Here is a 24,964-nt window from a genome sequence, read left to right as displayed (position 1 = left end):
ATTATTTTCATATTATTATCTACAGAAATACCTGTTCTGTGTGTGTGGGAGGGGGGCTCCTCTGCTAGTAATATATACAAAGCAATAACACAAATAGATGACTGAAAAAACGGATTTTATTAAATCTGATGAAAATACTAAATCTTCATAATTTAGTAAAACTTTTTTTTATTTACAATGGAGTCACCACTTATCAAGGCCCAAAGGTCATCTGAGCATAACGGTTAATGTAAGGTGGTAGTAATCATTAATGGTGTAAATTGGGTAGAATTATATTAGAATAAATAAACTAATATTTATCTTCATTGATTCATTCATTAAAAAATCTAAAATGACTCAAGTCTTCAAAATTTAAAGAAATGTTTTAGTCACAAAATTCGTTATTTTTATAAAATGAAAAGTTTTTTTTTAATAAATATACGATGGATAAAACCAACAATCTTCCAAAAATTATAGCAGTAAATACTTTTTCTTAATATAATCTTATTGGTCAGTAATTTAAAAGAAAAACAACTTCACGTTACGGTTAAAGGCAAGATGGTGGTTGTTGGAGGTGAGAGAGCAAATAGCAGACAGATATTATTATAGTGATGTCTCCATCCAATATACATTTCTGTTCAACATATTTGACAGTCAAGACAATGCTGGAGAAGTCACCATGGTGATGCTCCTGGTACACATATTACCTCCCCGACATACCATAGCATTTCATAAACAATCTTTAAGGTCAGTCAACAACTATAGAATGCCAACTGACAACATGCCCCAGACATGAAGTTGCATTATCTTGATAAAAACTGTTAAAAGATGCATGTTTCTATCTGCTAATTTCTATACATAAGGAAAAAAATAAAATAAAAAAGGAAACATTCTTATGGAGACTAGTTGTAGTAAAGACAGTTCACCATTATTCTCAAATATTAATGGACCGCAAACTAGCATAATTCCATCAATTACAGCTTACACCATCACCAGGGTTTAATAACAATCCCACATACCCCTATGAACCCATTTCACCTGGATTCCACTTATAAATGTCAACACACACATAAGGCCAAATGCTAATTGAAGATGTTGAATTTTTTTATTATTACATGTCATAATTCAATTTTATTATTACATGTCATAATTCAATTTTATTATTACATGTCATAATTCAATTTTATTATTACATGTCATAATTCAATTTTATTTTTAATTTTTTTTTTTTTTTTCATTTATTTATTTCATTTCAAATGGAATATTTCCAAAGTTACGGTCACAGAAATGGACACTTGGTGCTTGTGTGGTGACATCATAGAATGTATTATGTTACACAATTTCAAGACAGAAGTTGAGTGGGACTGACGATCGTTCATAGTTAAAAATCACATTTTAATAACGAGTTGATGGTAATCAATTTTAACTATAATCTGAAATATCACATCTCTTACATGAAGTGGGATAAAGAAATAGAGGGAGAGAAAGTCTTCTCACTCATTTGGTAGAGAGGTAAGCTAGAACAAGACAGGGGCAGGGAGAAAGAGGGAGAGACACCTGGACAGCACCAGATTGTCTTACTGGTAACCATGAGGGTTAGGTGTACTTGAGGGTGTTGACATGAGACCAAAGATTTCTCATATGCCTAAAGGGAGGATAGGGTATGTTTTTGTTGTGAAAAATTAATTTCTCAATGAAGTAAAAGACATTTTTGGTCACAAATAGTACATGATGTCACGGTAAGCCATGTATCTTGTATCAAATGAGGGGCCACCCAGGGAGGTAAATAGTCGAATTGCTTGTTGAGAGAAAGAAAGAGATAGAAAGGCTCCACGAAGGAGAGAGAGAAAGGGAAGGAGAATTAAGAGATATGGATTAAGAGAGAGAGAAAAAGAAAAGAGATTCAGAAGAAGAAAAAAAGAGAAGAGATAATAGAAGAGGGAATAATCTCCAAACAGAGGAGGAGGAGCTAATCTCCGAGAGATGGTGATCAGAATTACAAATCTGATAAAACCTTTTGATTCAGCAGATGAGAAGGACTTGCTTGCTGGCCGTGGAAGCATGCACTTTCGCTTTGCGCTCCTGCCTAGGGCTGGAAATCCCCTAAAAGAGCTAAATGGAAAAGCTCTTCCTCTTCTGACGAGAACCATCTGAACGGAATCAAAATTGAAAAACTATGAAAAGAACCTGCATAGTTTAACTTTCCATGAACAAGTGTATCTGGAAATATCTTATGAATAATTATTTTCGTTTATAAGAAAGTGATCACAGAGTTATCATCCATTAATGAATTGTCTGGATTGTGGAGAAGAACGCAGTTGATTTCAGATCTGCCCGCGGGGGAGAGGAAAGAAACGCGGGGGAGAGGAAAGAAACGCGGGGGAGAGGAAAGAAACGGGGGGGGGAGAGGAAAGAGAAAGAAACGGGGGGGAAGAGAAAGAAACGGGGAGGAAGAGAAAGAAACGGGGGGGGGGAAGAGAAAGAAACGGGGGGGGAGAGAAAGAAACGGGGGGGGGGAGAAAGAAACGGGGGGGGGGGAAGAGAAAGAAACGGGGGGGGAGAGAAAGAAACGGGGGGGGGGAGAAAGAAACGGGGGGGAGAGGAAAGAGAAAGAAACGGGGGGGGAGAGGAAAGAGAAAGAAAGGGGGGGGGAGAGGAAAGAGAAAGAAAGGGGGAGAGGAAAGAGAAAGAAAGGGGGAGAGGAAAGAGAAAGAAAGGGGGAGAGGAAAGAGAAAGAAAGGGGGAGAGGAAAGAGAAAGAAAGGGGGAGAGGAAAGAGAAAGAAAGGGGGAGAGGAAAGAGAAAGAAAGGGGGAGAGGAAAGAGAAAGAAAGGGGGAGAGGAAAGAGAAAGAAAGGGGGAGAGGAAAGAGAAAGAAAGGGGGAGAGGAAAGAGAAAGAAAGGGGGTGAGGAAAGAGAAAGAAAGGGGGAGAGGAAAGAGAAAGAAAGGGGGAGAGGAAAGAGAAAGAAAGGGGGAGAGGAAAGAGAAAGAAAGGGGGAGAGGAAAGATAAGGAAAGGGGGAGAGGAAAGATAAGGAAAGGGGGAGAGGAAATAGAAAGAAAGGGGGAGAAGAAATAGAAAGAAAGGGGGAGAAGAAATAGAAAGAAAGGGGGAGAAGAAATAGAAAGAAAGGGGGAGAAGAAATAGAAAGAAAGGGGGAGAGTGTATACAAGCTTTTTCTAGTTACCTTTCCTTTTATCATTTTTTTTAGTTAGAAAATTTTCACTAAGTCTTATTTTTGAAGTATTGTACTTACTTTCTCTAAAAACCGGCTTACGCACCCAAAAGAACTTCAAAGGAATTAAAAAATAATTGTTGCTTTAACAAAACTGGGGAAATTGAAGGTATGGAATTTCCTGTCATAATAGTTAAAATTTTAGCTCATCAAAATCTGTAGAATTTAGCTTGTCAAAATTCGTAGAATCTGAACAATTTTATGAAATGAGAATCAGTAGAATTAGATTATCAAGATGTTGGGGATATGTATAATTGTATATTATCAATTAGATCATAAAAATTAGCACAATATGTAGAATTATATGCTAAAATTTACAATATCAATAAATTTACAATTTGCAAGATCTGTAGAATGTAGTAAAATTTGCTAGATCTGTAGACTCCAAGGTCATCATATTTTGTGCAATCTGTAGAATTTTAGGCCATCAACATTTTAGGGATTTGTAGAATTTCAGTTCATTAAAATTTGCAAGATCTGTAAAATTTTAAGTCATTAAAAATTTAGTTGAAATGTTTAATCTCTTTTAGGAGGAATGTTGTTTTATGATAAATTATTAGGATAAAATAAATTCAACGGGATGACAGAAAAAATAGCTAGAAGTCAAAAACTCAACATAAAACAGTCTATCAGTGTCTCACTTTCATGTTGAAAAATTAACAGAACAGTTGTATATCTGGGTGAAGATTAAACATAAGTATATGGATAGTAAAATATATAATTATTTGTCTAATAAATATGCATGTATTATTATTATACATATATATATTTTTTCTTTACATAGTGATCACCACTTATCAAGGTCCGGAAGCCACTCAGGGATAAGGGTTATTGCAACTACATTACGTTAGTGTGGAGATTTGATGAAGTGTTTACTTAAGGGGGCGGTTCATTAGGAATTTGTTAACATTGGACTTGAAGACATCCAGATTGTAGTCCGGTGGGAAGCAGGCAGACGGAACAGAGTTCCACAGGTGTGCAGTTCTAAGAAAGAAGCTTTGTTTATGGAATCCGCGTTTTGATTTAGGCACAGATATAGAGTGGAGGAAATTTTTCACAGTGGATTCAGCTAGACGAGTGTTTTTCGTGAAAGATTGGCGAGGGGGGACCATAGAGATTGGAGTTCAGACGAGCACCTGCCATGGAAATAACGATAAAACAAGGATAGGCTCGCAACGTCTCTTCTGTGGGAGAGAGGCTGCAGGGTAGAGAAAAGGGCATCTCCCACTAAGCCACGAAGTCTATTTTGTACTCTGTCAAGGCAGGATAGGCTGCTTTTAGCAGCTCCTGCCCAGATATGGCAACAGTATTCCATCCTTGGACGTACTTGGCTTTTATATAGATAGAGAATTGCATCAGTAGTGAGATATTTTCTGGAACGGTAGAAGGATCCCACCATCTTTCCAGCGACCTTGGCAACAGACTTGATGTACGTGTTCCATTTCAGATCAGGAATAAAGGTCAAACCCAGAAGCTTGTCAAAACACGGGGCCTCACCCAGATGAGAGCCATCCATCACAATTGATGCCAGATGGGGATCAGAGCGTTGATGATGTAAGGATAGGAGTTTGGTTTTGGATGCATTAAAAGGTAACCAGCCACATTTTCCCCCACTGAACCACGCACTCGAGATTAGAGGAGAGAGAATCAGAGAGAACTTTGTCATTTACAGCCTTTGATGTGTTGCCGTAGATGGTCGTGTCATCAGCATAGATGTCAACGAATGATTTAAGTATGTGTTTAGGGAGGTCATTGATGTAGATCAGGAAGAGAGTTGGGCCTAGGATTGACCCCTGAGGGACTCCAGCATTTATATTGCAGGCCTCCGATTTTTGTCCATCTACCACTACTCTTCTGAGCCTATTGGAGAGAAATGATTTAATGATTGAGAAAACATTTCCAGTTATACCGTAGCTGGAAATCTTGTGAAGTAGACCCTTATGCCATACCTTGTTGAAGGCCTTTGATATGTCAAGAGCAATTGCCCTAGAAAGGAAGCCTTTATCAAGAGATTCACTAATCCTGTGAGATATAACCGTCAGCACATCTGTGGTAGATCTTGCAGAGCGGAAACCATATTGTGTGTCACTAAGAAAGTTATTCCTGCTGAGGTGGTTGACTATTTCTCTATTTAATATGGATTCCAGCAACTTACTCATAACATACAGGAGACTTATTGGTCTGTACTGAGAGGAAGATGACTTATCACCTGAATTCTTAAATACAGGGCAAACTGATGAGGTCTTCCAGGGAGTCGGAAAGCACTTCTCCTTAAGGCAGCGCTTAAATAGTTTTGTAAGTATGGGAGCAAGATCTTGTTGAAGCTTTTTTAACACTATAATTGGGATGCCATCAGGGCCAGTTGCTTTACTGGAATCTAGGTTCTTGATTAGCTTGGCAACCTCATGCACGGATATTTGTATGTTACCTAGCTTGTTCTGTGTTATAGGAGGAAATATGGGGAGTTGATGGCCTTCGTCGCATAGGGTAGAATTAGCTGCAAAGTTCTTTGCAAATAGTTTGGCCTTGTCTGACGCTGACGAGATGACCTCTGGTCCATTGATAATGGTTGGGATAGAACGCACACTTCTGTTCAGGATCCTATTTGTTATTTACCAAAACTGGTGGGAACCAAGCCGCTGATCAGCTACCTTGGATTTAACAGACTGGACATATAGCTCTCTTGCATTTTTTATTACTCTTTTACAGTGGTTGCTGGCAGTCCTGAAAGCAGCTTTAGTCTCAGTGCATCTATTACGTTGGTAGCTATGGAAAAAGTGATTTCTGTGCGCAATAGCAGCAGCACATTCTGGGGAGAACCATGGCTGGCTGTTAGGTTTTTGTTGGAATTTTTTAGATGGTATGAATTGGTCTATGCCTACAATTAACCATTCGGTCAGATCTGATACTATAGAGGACACTTCCTTTTTAAACATGGAGTGCAGAGGTAAATCAGATATGAATGTACGGAAGCAATATTCATGAAGGCATTTGTTGTTGGAGAGAACTGGAGCAACCTCAGCGGAGCATTTTTTTAATAGCACAGCCAGGACGAGATCAGGTCCACATGCTTTTGAAGTGTCAAGATTTTTTATATCATGCACCTGAGAAGGTGCATGATATAAAAATATATGTGCTGGTTTCGTTTGCTTTCAATAATGCATACATTTGTTCTGTCTCAACAGCTAAAAAATAGAACAATTTGTTTTTTATATATATAAATTAGGGAGACATACATGTGTTGCAAAAAGAAAAAAAAGAAAAAGAAAAGAAAAAAAAAAGAAAAAAAAAAATCGACATTGCCAGGAAACCCATGCTCGGAGTCAATATATATAGAAGACTGATTGAATTCAGAATCAAAAGTGAACAACAAAACAACCAAAACTATAATCATCAGTAGTTAAAGTTTTGGCCTTCATATTTTAGGATGCTCAAGCTAATTTTTTTCCATCGATTGTGAAAGACAAAATCATCACTGGTGATCATTACAAAGCATTATTTGTGCTTTTGCAGGAAGAGATTATTTTTTTAAATATAGTCACAAATGAAGAAAAATGCTCTTTCCTAAGTAAATGCACCATGTTACAAGTCAATTGCAATGCTGGCAAAATTATATGAATGGCACTTTGAACTGCTTTCATACCCACCCTTTCTAAGACGTAGTTCCTAGCAACTACTGACTGTTTACAGACTGAAAGAATGCTTCAAAAGATATTTGGCTCTAATTAAGACGTCATATTGGAAACGGGCATAATTTGAGGTCAAAAAACAAATTGTTCTATTTTTTAGCTGTTGAGACAGAACAAATGTATGCATTATTGAAAGCAAATGAAACCAGCACAGAGAGAGGAAAAATAATCAGTTTAATTTATCATATATATATATATATATATATATATATATAGTGCAAAGTCTTGTTGAAAATTCAAAGACTCATGTTTTCTTTTTTATAACCTTCGTTTATTTCCTGGATTTTTCCATTACAGCTGTTTCATTAATGAGTGGCAATTTTACGATTTATGTTTCCATAAAAATATCCTGTCCCCACCAACTTCTTCAGATGTTTATCCATTGGGTTTTTACAACAAATGGTATATTTTTAACATGCTGGACATCGTATTCGAGTAAAAAGATTTCCACAGCCATCCCTGATGTATTAAAATTTATTAAAGAGTGTTTGATGAAGGACATAGCAGGTACATAGTATGTTTGTTATACAAACATTGATAAGGAGCTCCCTTTTTTTTTTTTTTGGCCTGAGGAGGTGGATCTCTGAATTGAGATTCCACTGAAACATGTACGCACATATGTAACCAATAATGTATGTAGTAAACATATTATTTACTTTATCATGAAGATATTTATAAGAAGGCTACCTATTCATGGACATGTAAAATTAATTTCCTGACAAGAAGTTTTTCAATAATTTTATGTCTCCTTATGAAGATGAAAATCAAGATATGATGCTACTAAATTTTATACATGATTTTGATACTAGAAACGGTCTAAAACTTAAGTTTTAAGAAAAATTAAAATTCAGGGAATCTTCCATAATTAGTGTCTAATGACTATGCATCAAAGAATGAATTTAACATAAAAAAAAAAATAAAATAAAAAAAAATATAAAAAAAAGACATCTCTGGCTACTAGAAATATTTCATCAAAGTTGTCCTTGAATAATCAAATAGAACCATTCAAAATTAGATGCATTTGTTTAGAATGGAGGATGAAAGACTTTGAAGAGCCGTTTTAAGGTGATATAGAGGGAAGAGAGCACAACAAACTAATGAAAAGGTTTAAGGATGCCCTGAAAAGTATTCGAGATAGGTGTAGAGAATTATTCAACATAATCTGAAGGTCAATTACTATGACGGAAAACATCAGGGAAAAATGTAAGGATTTTGGAGAGTGCCATGTAGATCAGGGTCCACAGAGCACTGGGGCTCTGTGAGTGAGATTGAGGGGATCCGGAAACCTTTTCTAAAAGAAGACCAAATGTTTTATATACAAAACTTAAATGGCTGCAGACATTTAATTACTGATCTTTTTTACTGGAAAGAGATATGATACATAACTACAGGTGTAAAGAGTTTCAGGATGGTTCATGAAAATAAAATAAAAAAATAAATTAAAAAATGCAACAATTTTTGATTAATCAAAAACCAAAAATGGTTGTAAACATTATTATTAGTGTTAAAATTTGAAATTAATGTTTTTCATATTTATTTCAGACTTTATCTTTTCAGTTTTAAAACATGATTTTAGAAAGTAGAATGAATGTGCAATGTCAAAGAATACACAACAGGAATTGAAGTGCCTTTTATATGATTGGCATCTTGTTAAAACATGGAATTCTAAACCATCTTAAATTAACCAAAGATTCAACAGTTTTATGAGAAAGATGTACCAGCACAACCTCCAGTGCTAAGTTGACATATTTGTGGTGTAATCTGTTTTTAGACACATATGTTAGTTCGTTTTTCAAAGTTAAAGCAAGCAATCTTTATCAATATTTTTGAAATTGTACAACCAACCAGGACACACCTTAAATTACAACCAGGAAGTTGTGCTATTTGAGTCTCTAAAAACATATTTTGTAATTTATGACTGCTTGAAGTAAATACCATTATAACTCCAGGTAAAAAAAAAAAGAATAATGCATATTATAAAAGCACATACAAACTCCAGATTACAAAAAAACTTTCTTTTCAACTATATTTATATTTTTAAAATTAAAAATAAGTGAGAAATCGTAAGTCCAATGAATTAACATAGAAATTTGTCAATGCTGCACAATAACAACTGATGAACTGGGAATGCTACTTTTGAAAAGATTTTTTTTTTTTTGCAGTTCCTTTAATTGGTCTATTAGAATCAGGAATTTCTCATGAGTCTTGTTTTTCTCTTCCAAAAAATTGATGATTGTAGAATCGCTTTCATCAAACCAATCCTTACATTTAGTCTTAGGACAAAGAACTTCAACTCCTTTGGTATATATCGGTGACTTTAACTGCTCTCAAGTTCTTTTATCAAGTATGGTATTGTCAAATGAGATTCTGAGAGTGTCATGTTCTTTGTAATTTGGAGACATTAATGCATTTAGACACCATCACTCCATTAGCTAGGAACTTTTTTCATAATATCTTGAGGTTTGCACATACAAGTTTGTGATCAATTCCATGGTTTACATCACTCATGATTTCTTATTGTACACATATGCTGAAGATCATGCTTACATACGATGACATACTCTAGAGTATGCCCGCGTTTTGATCTACGATGCATCCATGTAAGCTTGTGAATGGGTTTTTGTTGGTAAAAAGTGTTGCGTACTGCAGGTTTATATTCAGTGAACAACTGAAGAATTACCAAAACTGTATTTTTCATAAACATCTCAGTTGTTGTAATCATTTCCAATCTACGCATTAATGTCTCCAAGTAAGAAAATCTTATCCACTTCTCGTATTTCTTTGATATAATTCGATAAATCTTGATAAAACTCCATTTTGACATTCTGGCTACTATCTGAAGAAGGGCCATATACTGAAATAACTGACATACAACGGCCACAATGTAAATGTACCCCGAGTGACATGATTTGATAACAAATTTCACAAGGTTGTTTTAACTAGGATGTGATCCTTGTCCTGATAGCAAAGCCCCCCCCCCTTTGTACTACCTTTCAAGTGATCCTTTCCAATCAAGACATGTCCTTACCTTCCAGGTAGCAATATTCAATTTAATATTTTTTGCATAAAAAAATTAATAACGTTTATTTTTTCTTTTGTTTCCTCTGCAAAAATGAATAACAGCCACAGGTAGCTGACAAGCTTAAAGGAAAAACAAATGAGGTTTCGACCACTTTTCTAGACCCTCTCCCTCAACATGGGTGAGCAACGATGCCCCCAAAAAGGGATGCTCAATTGCAAAAAGCACCACTGAAGCCAGTTTCTGTTCCTCAAATAGCAAAGTTAAGATAAGCCTTGAGCTGCCTGTCTGCATCGATGGGTCTTGGGTATAGCATGAAAACAGATGTAGTGGTATATAATGACTATCAAAATGACTGAATTTGTCAAAAAGGATAAAGTCATGAAACAAAACCATCAAGCAGCTCAAACAATAGAAAATTGTTACCTACTGGACTAAACCCCCATCACTACACGGTAGCGCAGAGACAGGCTAGCAACGTTTCTTCTGTGAAAAAAAAGAGCATCATTAAATCTTGTTTTTTTCTTGATCAGTATCTTTGCAGGAGTTATTCTTTTATTTTTCGCTCTTGGGATAATGTCAATTTTATCAATTTCGAAGTTGTAATGTATGGATTTCATTTTGTGCTTAGTTTGTGTTTTGTCTTTTAAAAATATCCTTACAGTCAACCACTTTCAATGACACAGACCCACAACCATATCCCCCTCCTCTGGTCTTTAGATTCAATTCAAAAACAATTCATTATTTTCAATTCCGATATTCCTCAGGTGTTCTGGTGGGGGTTCATTTTTACCTGCTTCCTCGACTCTAACATGCAGAAGTTTAAAGGTAATGTGAAGACATCTTGTTGCTCAACTCCCTGCTTAGAGTGTTTTCGTAGGCATGTTCCCTAATTTACAGCAGCTCCTTACATTTCAGCGGCAATATGTCTTGTTTAGGGTAAATCTGAGTAAAAAATAATTGTAAAATGACACGAAAAAAAATCTTCAGATTTGGACAAATTACAAAAATGGTTCAAATTAAAAAAAAAAATACACTTTGTATGTCTGTTTATAAAAAATCATTTTTATCAATATTCAAAATTTTCCATTATGGCATAAGAAACAGAAATGCAGAGAATAACATTCATTTTAATACTGAAAGTAAAATGTCATTTTACAATTATTTCTTACTCATATTTACCCAAAACAAAGCATACTGCCACTGAAATGTAAGGAGCTGCTGTAAATTAGGAACCGTGCCTACGGGAACACTCTACGCAGGGAGTTGAGCAACAAGATGTCTTCACATTACCTTTAAACTTCTGCATGTTAGTACAGTTGAGGAAGCAGGAAACGGGTAAAAAAACTCCCAAGTTTAGCAAATTAGGAGAAGAATCTATTAGGGTAGAACGTTCTCATTTCTAACATCAAGAGATCTCTACAGTGAAAGCATGGAATTTTTGCTGTTTGTCTGCTTAGTTGTGCATATTTACATTGAAGGGGCATCAGTAGTAAGAGTTTGTCAAAGCACAGTCCATTAAGGTACTTGTAAAATAAGAATAGGGATGCAACGTTATGCTGATGAAACACGGATTGGAACTTGGTTTACAGTGCAGAACCTATTAGATTGGAGATTCTTTTTTGGAATATTTATGCAATAGTGAAAGACTAGTGATAGATGCACCATGTCAGATGTAGAAACAATATTCCATGCATGGGCAAATGGTAGATTTGTAGAGATATAATTAGATGTGAATATTTTTTTTTAGCATGGTAGAGGTCTAACAGAGTGCAGGCACGTGTATGGTAGCTGTATGCAAATGACCGAGCTGTGTGCGAAATGACTTCATGGCAAAAAAGGAAAAAGATTATAAAAAAAAAAAGAATGTGCGCACAGACCAAGAATGAGATTAGAGAGACAGACAGGGATCATGTTAGAGACACGTGAGTGACATCACAGCCAATACAAAAAGTCGTGTGGCTGGAGAAAAAGGAATAAAGCTCTTTTATTAAAACCCGAGTTGAATTTTTTTCCTTTTCCTTTCTTATGTTTCTTGCAACGGAGTCTACAACATGTTGGATCACAACGTTACAGAGAGAACCCACCTTTGCAGCCTTGGCAACATATTTGTTCCAATTTATGTTACATGTGAATGTTAGGTCGAGGAGTTTGAATAATGAACTCTCCATTTGAGTGTTATTATGCATGACAATCAATGGCTGGTAAAGATTTTAGTAATTGTTGAAGGAAAGGAGCTTTGTCTTAGTAGCATTAAATGTTATCCATTTACGTCTGCATTTTTACTACATAGTGGATGTTGTTTTCTAAAGTTTTAGACATTGTCTTGGATATGTGCTCATTCATGTCCAGAACAGAGCATGCCATCATCAGTAAATATAGCCAATTCGCACATAAATTCACCAAGTCATTTATGAATATCAGGAATAATAAAAGGTCTAAGGATCAATGCTCAGGACACACCTGCATTAAAGTCATGCTGCATGGATATACAGCCATCAAGGACAACCTGGATTTTTCTCTTGTCTAAGAAAGCTCCGATTATAGTAAGTATACCTTCAGTAATACCATAGGATTTAATTTTCATGAGAAGACCTTCATGCCATACCTTGTCAAATGTTTTGGATATATCAAGAGCTACAGTCCTAGCTTCAACTATCTAGTCCAGTACATGGTGTATGCATTCAGAGTTAACTGTTAGAATATTCATAGAAAATGATTGCCTAAATCCATACTTGTGATCAAAAAGAAGTTTAGCATTTATGAGGTGGTGGACTTTGACTTGATTGATTAATGACTCCAAAATTTTAGCAAAGAGAAGGAAGAGATGGGGTAATACTGGAGTGGGTCAGTTCTTTCACAAGAATTCTTTAATTCTGGTCCCATAAAAGTAATTTTCCAGCTATCAGGGAAGTAAGATTTGGCAAGACATTTATTAGTTTAGCGATAACGGGCTAATTTAGTTGAACATTTCTTTATTAGTATAGTCAGGATAAGATCGGGCCCACACGTCTTGGAGGTTTTCAAGTTTTTTATGATATCACAGAGATGGTAAGGAGTGATTATCAGATCATTGAATGTGGCTTCTATCAACTTTGGAAGAGAATGGTTTGCAGTGTCTAAAGTGCAGTTAGAGATGAATTGCCGGGTAAGCAGTTCAGCCTTATCGGTTGCTATGCAAGCAACATCATGGTTGTTGGATAGGGGAAAGAATTATTGATTTCCCATTATTAATTATCATACTATAAATTTTTAAAAAATTTCTGCGACTCGATTTAACATACTTTTTTTTTCTTTTTTTTTAATTATTTACGAAAAAAACATTGACTATTTTTGTTTGAAAAGTAATTAATCTAATAAAATGTAATCTGCAACTTTTCTTCCTTTACTTAGAAATCAAACTTAGTTTTGATTCTGTGATATTTCAAAGAAAACAGTATAGGCATTACTAAGAATATAATTAGTGACTCAAGACATTTACTTGGTCATGGCTGATGAAATGAGGACGATCTACCTCCATAGATTAAATAAAGAGTTTCATTCAAATTTTGTACAGATTCCAGAGTTTGACAAGATGCATACAAAGGTTACATTAGTCAGAATATTGTGCGAATAACATCTCTTCCTAATTTACATCAATCATCTCCCAAATCACATCCTAAGATCATTTGTAGACATTTATGCTGACAACACTACCAGCTATGGCAACACTTCAAAGGCTGAAATGACCAAGTTCTCTCCGATTCTCTCACCTCTGATCTTGAGCAGGTGGTACAATGGGGCAAGAAGTGGCTGGTTAATTTTAATGCATTGTTAAAACCAAGCTTCTTTCTTTACATCATCAATGCTCTGATCTCCATCTGGCATCAATTAAAATTCATAACTCATCTTTGGAAGGCTCCATGTTTTGACAAGCTTCTGGATTTGACCTTTACTCCTGATCTGAAATGGAACACATACATCAAATCCGTTGGCAAAGTCGCTGGAAAAATGGTAGGGTTGTTCTACAGCTCCAGTAGATATCTCACTGCTGATGCAATTCTCTACCTGAATAAGAGCCAAGTATGTCCCAGGATGTCACATCTGGGAAAAAGCTGCTAAAAAGACCCGAGTTCAAAATAGACTTTGTAGCCTAGTGGGAGATGTCCTTTCCTTTCGCAACCTCTTTCTCACAAAAGAAACGTTGCGAGACTGTCTCTGCTTTATCATTATTTTCATGGCAAGTGGTTGTCTGAACTCCAATCTATGGTTTCTCCTCGCCAAACTTTTACAAAAAACACTCATCTATCTGAAACCACTATCAATAATTTACCCCACTCTTTATCTGTGCCTAAACCTAAATGTAGATTCCATGCACAAAGCTTCTTTCTTAGAACTGCATACCTGTGGAAATCTGTTGCGTTTGCTTGCTTTCTGACTGACTACAATTTGATCATCTTCAAGTCCAACATAAACAAGTTCTTGCTGAGCAGTCTCCTTAAGTAATCCAATTTACCAAATTTCCACAACTAACAATTACTACGATATTGTCCCATTGATTACCGTACATTCATTAACCCTTATCCTCGAATGGCCTCTGGGCCTTGATAAGTGGTAACTCCTATGTAAATTTTTTTTTTTTTTTTTTTTAATCTCAAAATGAAAACAGCAGTATAATTTAAATTCTCAATTTGCATGTAAAAATTGTGAAACAAAAATCAAAACGATCATATGATGAAATGTTTGAGAAACAGATTTTCATCAACAAACCAAACTCAACACATCAGGTCAGAAGATTTACAGCACTACATTTGCCCAGAATGAATTGATTACTCTGATATTGTCATGTGAAATGTTCATCCTATGGGATAAACTATTGCAGAAATATGGATGTCTTAAATCGCAGGAAGGTTGGTTGGCCAAGGAAAACTTGGAAACAAATGATTACAAAAGACCACAAGGAGTGGAATTTGGGAATAGCTGACCCATTGAACTGCACGAACTGAAGAGTGAGTTTGTTTGGTCTCAGAAAACATTTGACCCTTAAACAAGGGAAATGTTGAATAAATAACAGCCAACATCTTTCACCTAAGGCTTTCTCCAAAGAAGGAAGTATCATGGGAATATCAAATTGACGAGCAATCTCCAGTTGCATTTATATCCTGGTCAGATGATGACGTTAGCTTTTTATTTTGCAGTTCTTGCAGGGAAGTACCCACATCCTCCTACATACAGCACCTGGTATTCACAAATGGTCAGGTCACTCATGTGCTATTGATCAGACTCAATACTGCTTAACTATAACAATCTAATGAGAACTGGTGTGTCAATGTGATTGTGAGTATATATAGCACAATCACGTTACCAAAAAAGGGGATCAAATCAAATACAAACATTATAGTACTCACCTTGACAAGGAGGTTGTGAACCTTTTCTACAGGTAGCACCAGGGTATTCTTTTTGCCCTTCTCTAGGGCACCCTGGGCTTCCCGTATCGTCCACACATTGATTGACGTAGGGATCACCTTCTGGACACGTTCCTCCACATCCTGAATTGTATGGAGTGGCACGGCACATAATGTAAAGAGGAGTTGGAGACATAATTTCTCAATGTATTCCAAGGCTTCGTCTCGTGTTGTTAAGTTTGTTATCACTTGCCGCTGAACCTGGAAACAAAAAGGTTCATATTAAAATTAAGTTCAAAATTTCATCATCAAATTACACAAAAACTTACTAATAAAAACAAAAAGAAAGAATTAACTAATTAGTTTATAACTAAAAGTGTATTTCATAAATCTGTTTACTTGCCTCCACATGAGAGCAAAAATTTGTTTTCTTCAAGACTTGAGACATTGTGGGATGACATATATAATGAAAATCACTCCAGACAAGGCATGAAGCCATCCAAGGTAAAAAAAAATAATTTTTTTTTAAAGTAACAAACTAGCCAAGGATAAGAGTGTTTGTTAGATGGATAGATTCCATCATTGAAAAGAGCAATTCTTCCTCCTTTGTCAGAAATATAACATGGAATGTGAGAACTAAAAGAAAAAATAAGAAGGATTGCTAAAAGCAAACAAGTTCCACAAGGCAATTACTAGACTTTTTAATCTTAACAGGCAAAAGTTATAGCCTATTGACATCGAGTGGTTGCTTTATGCCAAATTGATGATTGAATATGGTTAAATTGGTGCTTATTTTTGCATTAACTACAAATCCATAATTGTTCATCAAACTGATACCATAATACTAAGTCTGCTGCACCTTATAACAAGTACTGAGAAAAAGTGGAACTGACAAACAGAAAGACAGGCTAATAGATTATATAGATCTTGCGACAAATAGCTTTCTTAAACAATTATTACCTGAACAAAATAATAAATTTTTCATCCATTGGAGTTTTATATTAGATATGGGCAGTAATGGTGGAAAAATGATAGGGGGACATGTTTTGAAAGCCAGGTTATCATAATTTTTTTGTAGGCTTCCAACTTTTTTATTGTATTTGAAAGATTAAAGACTAGAGTTAATTTCCAAAAGGAAAAAAATATTTGTATACATGAAAAAAAAGTTATGAAAAATGTTTTCACAGCGAACTAACCAGTTCAGCTAAATTTTGAAGTTAAATAAATTCATTGTAAAAATCCTTTAAAAAGATAAATATTAGTTTTCTGGGTCTATTTCAAAGATAATTAGTAAAGTAAGGCCCTAAGATATTAAATTTAAAAAACACCTTGTTTTGTACAAACAAAATAGCTTAATTAGCCCCCAAAAGAGAGATTCTGACTTCGTTCAAACAAAAGTCATCTAACCATCGATTCTATGGAAACCCAAAATGTCAGAAAGTCAAAAGGCTGTCTGAAAATGACGTCGGGTAGTTGGGAGGGAGGTAGAGAGTGCTGGTTTTCTTTTTTTTTTTTTTTCCTTTTTTTTTTTTTTTAAATTCCCAGCTGTGTATCCGTACATTCCTATAATAACCGTTTGTATAATTTTTACCATTTTTAATTAAATTATTTTTCTGTGTTCCTGCTTTTAAATTAAAATTTTTTTATTTTTTAAGATTATATAAAAATTAGGTTACACTGAAAGTTGCATGTTTATACAGACGAGGAAAATATTAGAATCTTACATATAAAAATTAAGCATAAAATGTAATCTAAAAAAAAAATTAAAAGAAATATTTCTTGCAATTTTTTTGTATGAAAATATTAAATAAACAATGCTGAATTTAATAATATCGTTAGTTCTAGAAATTCTTTTTCATTATTGTTACAATTTACAATGCTTTATTTTCATAAAAAGGTAAAAATAAATTCATTCACTTTTTTTTTTTACTACTGTTGCTCTTTGTTAATCGGTACATACCTACTGAAAACTATAACTTTAGTTAACAAAATGATACATTTCCACTAAGATTTAAATAAAAATAATGGGTTCATTATATTCCGTGATCATTATTTAATAAATACTGAAAATTCCATTAAAATTGGTTAATTTTGTGATTTTTGGCGAATTTTTAAGTAAAGGGAGGGGTGAAAATGTTTATAAATTTTGAGCATCGGCTATTCATTTTGCCCTTACCTATATAATATCATGTGGTCTCCATTTGTGCAATGCATCCATAAACAAAAATGTTTTACTTTTAAATTGAAAATTGATACTTATAGAATTTTTTTTTTTTTTATTAAAGAATATGTGATTTGAGGTTGGAACAAGGTTTTTTTGTTTCCTAATTTTTTTGGCAAGCAACAGCAGAACACGTGTTCTGCTAGCATAATGATAACTAGCAGGACTTGTGGAAATTCTACAGAATAAAAATACGTTTAACTTAAGTATGTTTTGATAAAGCTGATATTTTCCTGGATAGTACAAAAAAAATTAGTTTTTTTTTTTTTTGCCAGAAAGACCAATAACGCAGCAAATTAGGAGTTTAAAATTTCCATGAAAATAATATCTATCATAACTTATAGAACTGATCTAAATAAAATAAATGAATAAGTACTAATAAATACTCAGAAAGTAATATTGTGCTACATAGTTAAATACAAATAAAAATAAAATCACATTTTAAGAGAATTTCGAATTTACTTTCAGTCCGGTATCTCTTGGCAGACAATGTTCTTTTCCAGATTTCTATATCTTGTCGAACTGATTCCAGAGTTTGACAAGATATAGCTAAAAAGGGTCAGAGGTTACTCGACCGAAATGTGAAAATAACACTCCAAGGAGAATAATAGTTTGAATAATTCAATTAATACGAATCATCAATCCTCATCTCAAAAATTCAGAAGCATAACATGCTGACTACTTAGGAATTATTTCAAAACCAAAATAAATTTTATTTACTTTTTGCACATTATACAGCTAGATTAGATCAATCATTTAGAAGATTAAATCTGGATACTATAGAGAGATGTGTGTGTAGAACAGGAGACTTTGCTGGTACAGCCACATTGAAAGAACAGATGAGAGTTCTTCAGTCAGTAAATGTAAAACAGTTAAGGTAGCAGAGTCAGATGGCAAAAGAAGGCCAAAATCAATATGGGAGGAAGCGGACTTGCGAGAAAGAGGTATAAATAAAAATCTGGCTGGAGATAAAATTAGTTTGGAAATAAATTTTAAATCTAAAATTTCATTCATAAAAATTTCTTGTAGAAGCTTGAAAATTACATTTATTTACTTTAAAATCATTATTATATATATATATATATATATATATATATATATATTAGTAAGTTAGAAAATATATATGGCGATTAAGCTACACTGAATATTCCGCGTTTCATCCACTCTAGGACTCTTCAGGCTTATAAGAGTCCTAGAGTGGATGAAACGCGGAATATTCAGTGTAGCTTAATCACCATATATATATTTTATAACTTACTAACTAGCTCTACCTACGTATTGAGCTTTTTTGAAGTAAATACTTAAAGTTTACGCATAAATTTATACTTTCGTATATTAATTTTATGTGAGTAAATGTAGTTTATATATATATATATATATATATATATATATACTAGCTGTACCCTGCCACGCGTTGCTGTGGCTCAAATTGGCGCAATGGAAAAAGTTCCAAAATGAGAAAAGGCGTGTTTCTTATAGGTTTAAATTTCCATTTTGCATGGGTACAGTTTTTGTTGTTCCATTTTCTTAGCTGATATAGAGCTTTTCCGGTTTGGTGACTCTTGAATATGTAACATAAATTGTCCATGTGAAAAAACAGTCAGTGTGTAACTCTAAGGCCCACAATTGTAAAGATTGTTCCCTGTGCTTTGTTGATGGTTATTGCAAATGACAATAAAATTGGAAAGTTCAATTTCCTAAAGTGTAATGATGTATCCGGTGGAATCATAGGAATGCATGGAATGAAAATATATTCATCTGTGAAAGGTCCTGTTAAGATTGTTGTTTCTATGATATTGTTTGTTAATTTTTTTTTACTGCAAGCTATGTGCCATTGCAAAGCTTGGATTGGTTTATATTTCACAACATGATAATTAGTACACCAAATTTTAGTTGCAATATATGCGGTGGCATCCCTGGCAAATATAACTGTTGGATAATTAACCACTTTATCTGCTTTCACAACAGTGTCGATGGATTTGTATTTGACTACCTCACTTGGAATTTTACATTGAATAATAGCGTTAAGTTCATGGGCATCTTTGTATTGACCTGCAAGAATAGCTCATTCACTCAGTCAAATGGAATTCTTATAATTTGAATATCTGCAAAAACATTTTAAACTAACTATTCTTTTGATGAAATAAACAGAAATTACAGAAGTTAAAAGTCAAAGAATTTTGCCCTTAACTCTCATCAGCTGGCACTTTTTCGTACCCAATTTCCCACAAGTGATGCAAAAGTTTTTGTGCGGATCGAACAGTCGGCAACTGGACATGCATATTTTGAGTTAAGTTTAATGCCTTCACATGGAACAAAAAAATAGAGTATTTGAGGCAAGCATTTATTTCATCTGCTGGTGTTGATTGAATAATAACAGGTAACATTTGTCTGAAATCTCCTGCAAGCAATATTACTGCATTCCCAAATGCAATGACATTGCCAAGCAAATCTTGCAAGGATCGACCAAGAGCCTCAAGTGATTTTTTGCGTACCATTGTGCATTCATCCTAAACAATAAGTTTGCATTTCTGCAATATTTTTCCCCATATTGGATGTTTTGGAGATGTCGAACATGAGATTTTTTAAAAATTGAATGTTTTAAAGTAGAATAAATAATTCTTCTACTTGGCAGCAAGGTCGCAGGTATTCCTCATGCAGCAAGGGCTAAGGCTATGTCATTTTGTTACCAAATGGCTGCCAAAATCAATTTAATTAGAAAGGTTTTACCAGTTACTTCTGGTGCCGTTCAAGGTAGCAGTAATTTCCAAATAACTTCTATTCTCACAGTCAGTAAATTAGGTGACTAAAATAGGATTTATCCATGTTTTGACAATGCCTTATTCACTGTAATTAATTTAAGAGACTAAAATAGGATGAGGGATTAGAGATGGACAGATAGAGAGGAAGATATATAGATAGAAAAGAGACAGTGAGAGGAAAATAGAGAAAGAGAAGGAGATAGAGAGATAAAGGGATTGATAGATAAACAGAGAGAGGGGGAGAGTTAGAAACAGAGAGGGATGAGACAGAGGAAAGGAGAGAGATAGAGGGAGTTAGAGAGAGAAAGGGGCTCAAAGAGAGATGGAGAGGGTGATATAGAGAGAAAGATAGATTGAGAGAAGGAGAGTGGGGAGAGAAACAGAAGGTGAACTACACTTCACCGTTTTTTTCCTCGTTCAGTAGAGAAGAAATCTTTTTAGACTGAGCCAATTTTAATGTTTTGTTATTATCCAGAGTACCCCTTTTTTTTTTGGGGGGGGGGGCTAGATTTTCCTCGCATTAGAAACTGACCGGGTTATCTGTACTTTCACTTAACAAATTAATAAAAGAAAAACATTGTAAAATTTGAATTTAACAGGAAAATACTATTTTAAAAAATAGCACGATAACATAAGTGCATAAGTGCCACTTGAGGTACTCCTTGGGCGTTGAGTTCCATGGCGACCAGCATAATTATTTAATGGTCGCTCCCTGAGCCCCCCCGCCCAGTCAAGGCTAATGCATGCGCACGTAACATTTTTTTTTTTATTTACTGACGTTGGCTTAGTAACTAAACGATTTATTGATAATTTCGTAACCCTTAAACGCATGCCGGAAGATTTAAATTGGTTCATTATTGTTGTAATGAAAAAAAAAAAGTTTCATTCAACACAAAACCAAGAACACATTAATGATAAATGATTTATTATTCTATTCATTGAAATTTACTAATTTTTAAATAAAAAAGTAAAAAAAAAAAAAAGTTAATTAAAAAATAGTTGCTTATGTGCGCATAAAAAACTTGTTTTTTTTTTGTTTTGTTTTTTTTTAGATTAGGTCCACCTTATAATCACCCCCCCCCCCAACCTCCTCATCTTAAAAAGCTTCCGGAATAAACACCACTTTTGGAGGGGGGGGGCTATTTGCCAAATTTAACTGATATTTGCTGTCAGCATACTCACCCGAAAATACTATTTAAAAAAAGGGGGGGTTATCCTTTACGGAAATGGTCCCGACGTCCGCCTCGTTCTGAGTTCGGGGAGAGGCCGTTTGACGTAGGCGGTGTCAAGGCAGAAAATTACCCTAACCCTAAAATATGCGATATGTCACAGACAGATGCTTTTACAAATATTGTGAAACAAATCACAGAATTTTACAGGGTTAACTAACCACGTGGAACTATTCTAATCATGTGGACTGTTTTTTTGTTTTTAAATTCTAATTATTTGAACTGTTTATTTTGTAAAATTCCAATTATTTGAACAGTTGAATTATCAAAAATTTGAACTGTTTATTTTTTAAAATTCTAATTATTTGAACTGTTTAAAATAAAAAAAATAAAAATTCTAATTATTGGAACGGGTTTTTTTCTCCTTAAGTTAACAACTGGGCACTTTATTGAAGGAGTAATTTTCTGTCACGACACCGCCTACGTCAGACGGCCTCTCCCCGAGCTCAGAACGTGGCAGACGTTGGGACCATCTCCGTAAAGGTTATCCAAAAAAGGAGGGGTTCAGTGCCCGTGGCAGAGAAGTAAATTTATTTATCAATAAAAGTTGCGGAGAAGTAAATTTATTTATCAATAAAAGTCGTCATTTCAAAAAGAAAATTGTAGAGGTGAACCTAAATGTAAATATTTACCCAAAAAATTATCCCGAAGTTTATTACAAAAACGTTTTGTTTTCGCACTATTCAACAATTTGTTCATCCGCGCATGTAAATTAAAAAATATTTGTAAAAGTGAGAAGTTATCAGTAAATGATTTAGTTTGTTTTTTAAATTTATTTATTTATTTATTTTTTTACATTAGGTCCACCTCCACAAATGTTAAGAACGGCTTTCAGAATAAACACCATTGGGGGGGGGGGTATTTAAAAAAAAAAAAGTTGATAAAAGTCGTCATTTAAAAAGAAATTTAAAATCAAATGTTTGTAAAAGTGAGAAATTATTAATAAATGTTTAGTAACATTTTTCGGTGCTAATGCAGAGAGTGATCCGCACTATTTTTTAAATCGTGTTTTTTTTTTATTCAATTGCAAGGTTAAAGTACAGAATAGGTACAAAACACCCTCCCCTCCCCATGTTAAGAATGGCTTTTTAAATAATAACGTTATAATTTCAGCATGGATCACTCTCTGTATGAGTACCCATTTTTCTTTTAATATTCATAAAAAGTAAAACTTTTTTCAAAATAAATAAATAAATAAATAAATGTAAATGTGACAAATAATCGTTTAGTTACGGCAACGTCAGTAAATAAAATATGTTACGTGCGGGGTGGGGTGGGAGACTAAGGGAGCGACTATTATTTTTTTCTACTGGTCGCCATGGAACTCAACGCCCAAGAAGTACCAAAATGTAATTTTTTTGTCAAATAAATAAATTTCAAGCAATTTTTGCAATAAATAATAGATAGCAACTTCGTTAATTTTACGACTCGCCCCAGCATATTATAAACACCCTAACTTTCCATGTTAAAACGATTTTCGGAATGAACAACCTCCCCATATTAAGAACGGCTTTCGAGGTTTATGGAAGGGCGTTTTTTTTTGTTTTTTTTTAACATGGGGGGGGGGGTTTATGATACGTTGAGGCATGTCGTAAAAATGAAATAGTTTAGAAAAAGTTAAAACAAACTTTTTTATGTAAACAATGCCGTGAAAAGAAACGAAACAATTAAAACGTAATGTTTCATGAGTGAAAAGCCTTAACATAAATAAAATTAAAAAATTGGTAAGTACATAAATGAATTTAAATTTTTAAAATATGGGATTTTTTTTTTGTGTGTGTGTGTGTGTGTGTGTGTGCGTGCGCTAATGCAGAGAGTGATCCGCGCTATTTTTTTTAAAATCGTTTTCCACGTTTAATTAAAGTTTATGATATGTTTTTATTCAATTGTAAGGTTAAAGTACAGAATAGGTACAAAACACCCTCCCTTCCCCATGTTAAGAATGGCTTTTTAAATAATAACATTATTATTTCAGCACGGATCACTCTTTGCATGAGTAAGTTTTTTTTTTTGTTTTTTTTACTTATCGAGTTAACAGAAAATGAAATCTTTCGTCAATTCGTGGCTGTGAAATGAATCGAACCGGAAGTTCAGTTTTATCAACAGAACAGATTCGCAGTAACGGTTAAAAAAATATATTTATTTTATTTAATATTTTAATTTTAATAATTCGCGAGGTAAATTTATTTTAATAACATAAAAACATACCTCGACTCTAAAAATGGGTTGTCTGAAAATTTCAAATAAATTGGTAACGTAGAAATATGGTTTTATACGTTTAGAACGAACCAACTTTACATTTTTATATATATAGATATATATATATATATATATATATATATATATATAAAGTAATTTCAAAAGTAATATGGCCAGGATAAATTCCTAACTTTTTTTTATTTTCTTAACCAGAACCTTTAGGCAATGATAAGTCCAGCACCTTACAGATGCTAAACTTCTGACCGACCATCAATATGGATTTAGACAAGCCCGTTCCACGGCAGACATCCTCACTGTAATCTCTGAACGCATATACCATTCACTGGACAAAGCGGGAGAGGGCAGAGCGGTAGCTCTAGATATATCTAAGGCTTTTGACAGGGTATGGCATGAGGGTCTCCTCAGGAAGATTAGATCTTACGGTATCACTGGTAGAATACTTAACATAATTAAATCCTTCTTAGATAAGAGAAAAATCCAGGTTGTCCTCGACGGTCGTACGTCTAAACAATATAATATAAATGCCGGAGTGCCCCAGGGATCTATCCTTGGTCCTCTGCTGTTCCTGATATTCATAAATGACCTCCCCGACAAAATTGCCTCTGAGATGGGTATATATGCTGATGACACCACACTCTATAGCAGGCACGACAGGAAAACAAATGAACATATATCTAAAGTAATGGCAGAAACACTAGAGGATGACCTCAAATCAGTAGTGGAATGGGGACAAAAATGGATGGTAACGTTCAATGCCACCAAGACAAAACTGGTTTCATTCAATAATTACAAGAAACCTTCTCTACCATCTATAGCAATGGCCAACAACTCTTTAGCTGAGAGTACGTCTTTCAAGCTCCTTGGCCTAACGTTCACAGGAAACATGAGCTGGAACAATTACATCGAGGGCATTGCCAGGGCCGCTGCGAGGAAGGTGGGCTCTCTCTACCGTGCTAGAAAACTTCTAACACCCGAAAGTATCCTGTACCTCTATAAGGCCACTATTCGCCCATGTATGGAGTATTGCTGTCACATTTTGGCCGGTGCATCGGCTACTAGTCTCTCGCTCCTTGACAGGGTTCAAAAGAGAGTCGCAAATCTGATAGGCCCTAAACTGGCATCAAAACTTCAGCCTCTGTCCCATCGTCGAAACGTTGCATCCCTCTGCCTGTTCTACAAGTATTATAATGGTGAATGCTCTGAAGAACTGCAAGCACTTGTGCCCCC

At 34.6% G+C, this 24,964-nt stretch overlaps 1 protein-coding gene across 1 annotated transcript in view; it reads right to left on the bottom strand.

Moving 5' to 3' along the window:
• Nucleotides 1–24,964, bottom strand: part of LOC145243868 (son of sevenless homolog 1-like) — a 239,794-nt gene that overhangs the window by 100,137 nt on the left and 114,693 nt on the right. The window contains exon 2 of the mRNA XM_080106937.1: nt 15,309–15,566. Within this exon, the coding sequence (XP_079963063.1) occupies nt 15,309–15,566 (258 nt within the window). The remainder of the gene's footprint in view (nt 1–15,308; nt 15,567–24,964) is intronic.

This window comes from Euprymna scolopes, chromosome 22 (genome assembly GCF_053919585.1).
Source record: "Euprymna scolopes isolate OS-2025 chromosome 22, ASM5391958v1, whole genome shotgun sequence".
Taxonomy (NCBI): Eukaryota; Metazoa; Mollusca; class Cephalopoda; order Sepiida; family Sepiolidae; genus Euprymna; species Euprymna scolopes.
This window is presented reverse-complemented; position numbering and strand designations above follow the sequence as displayed.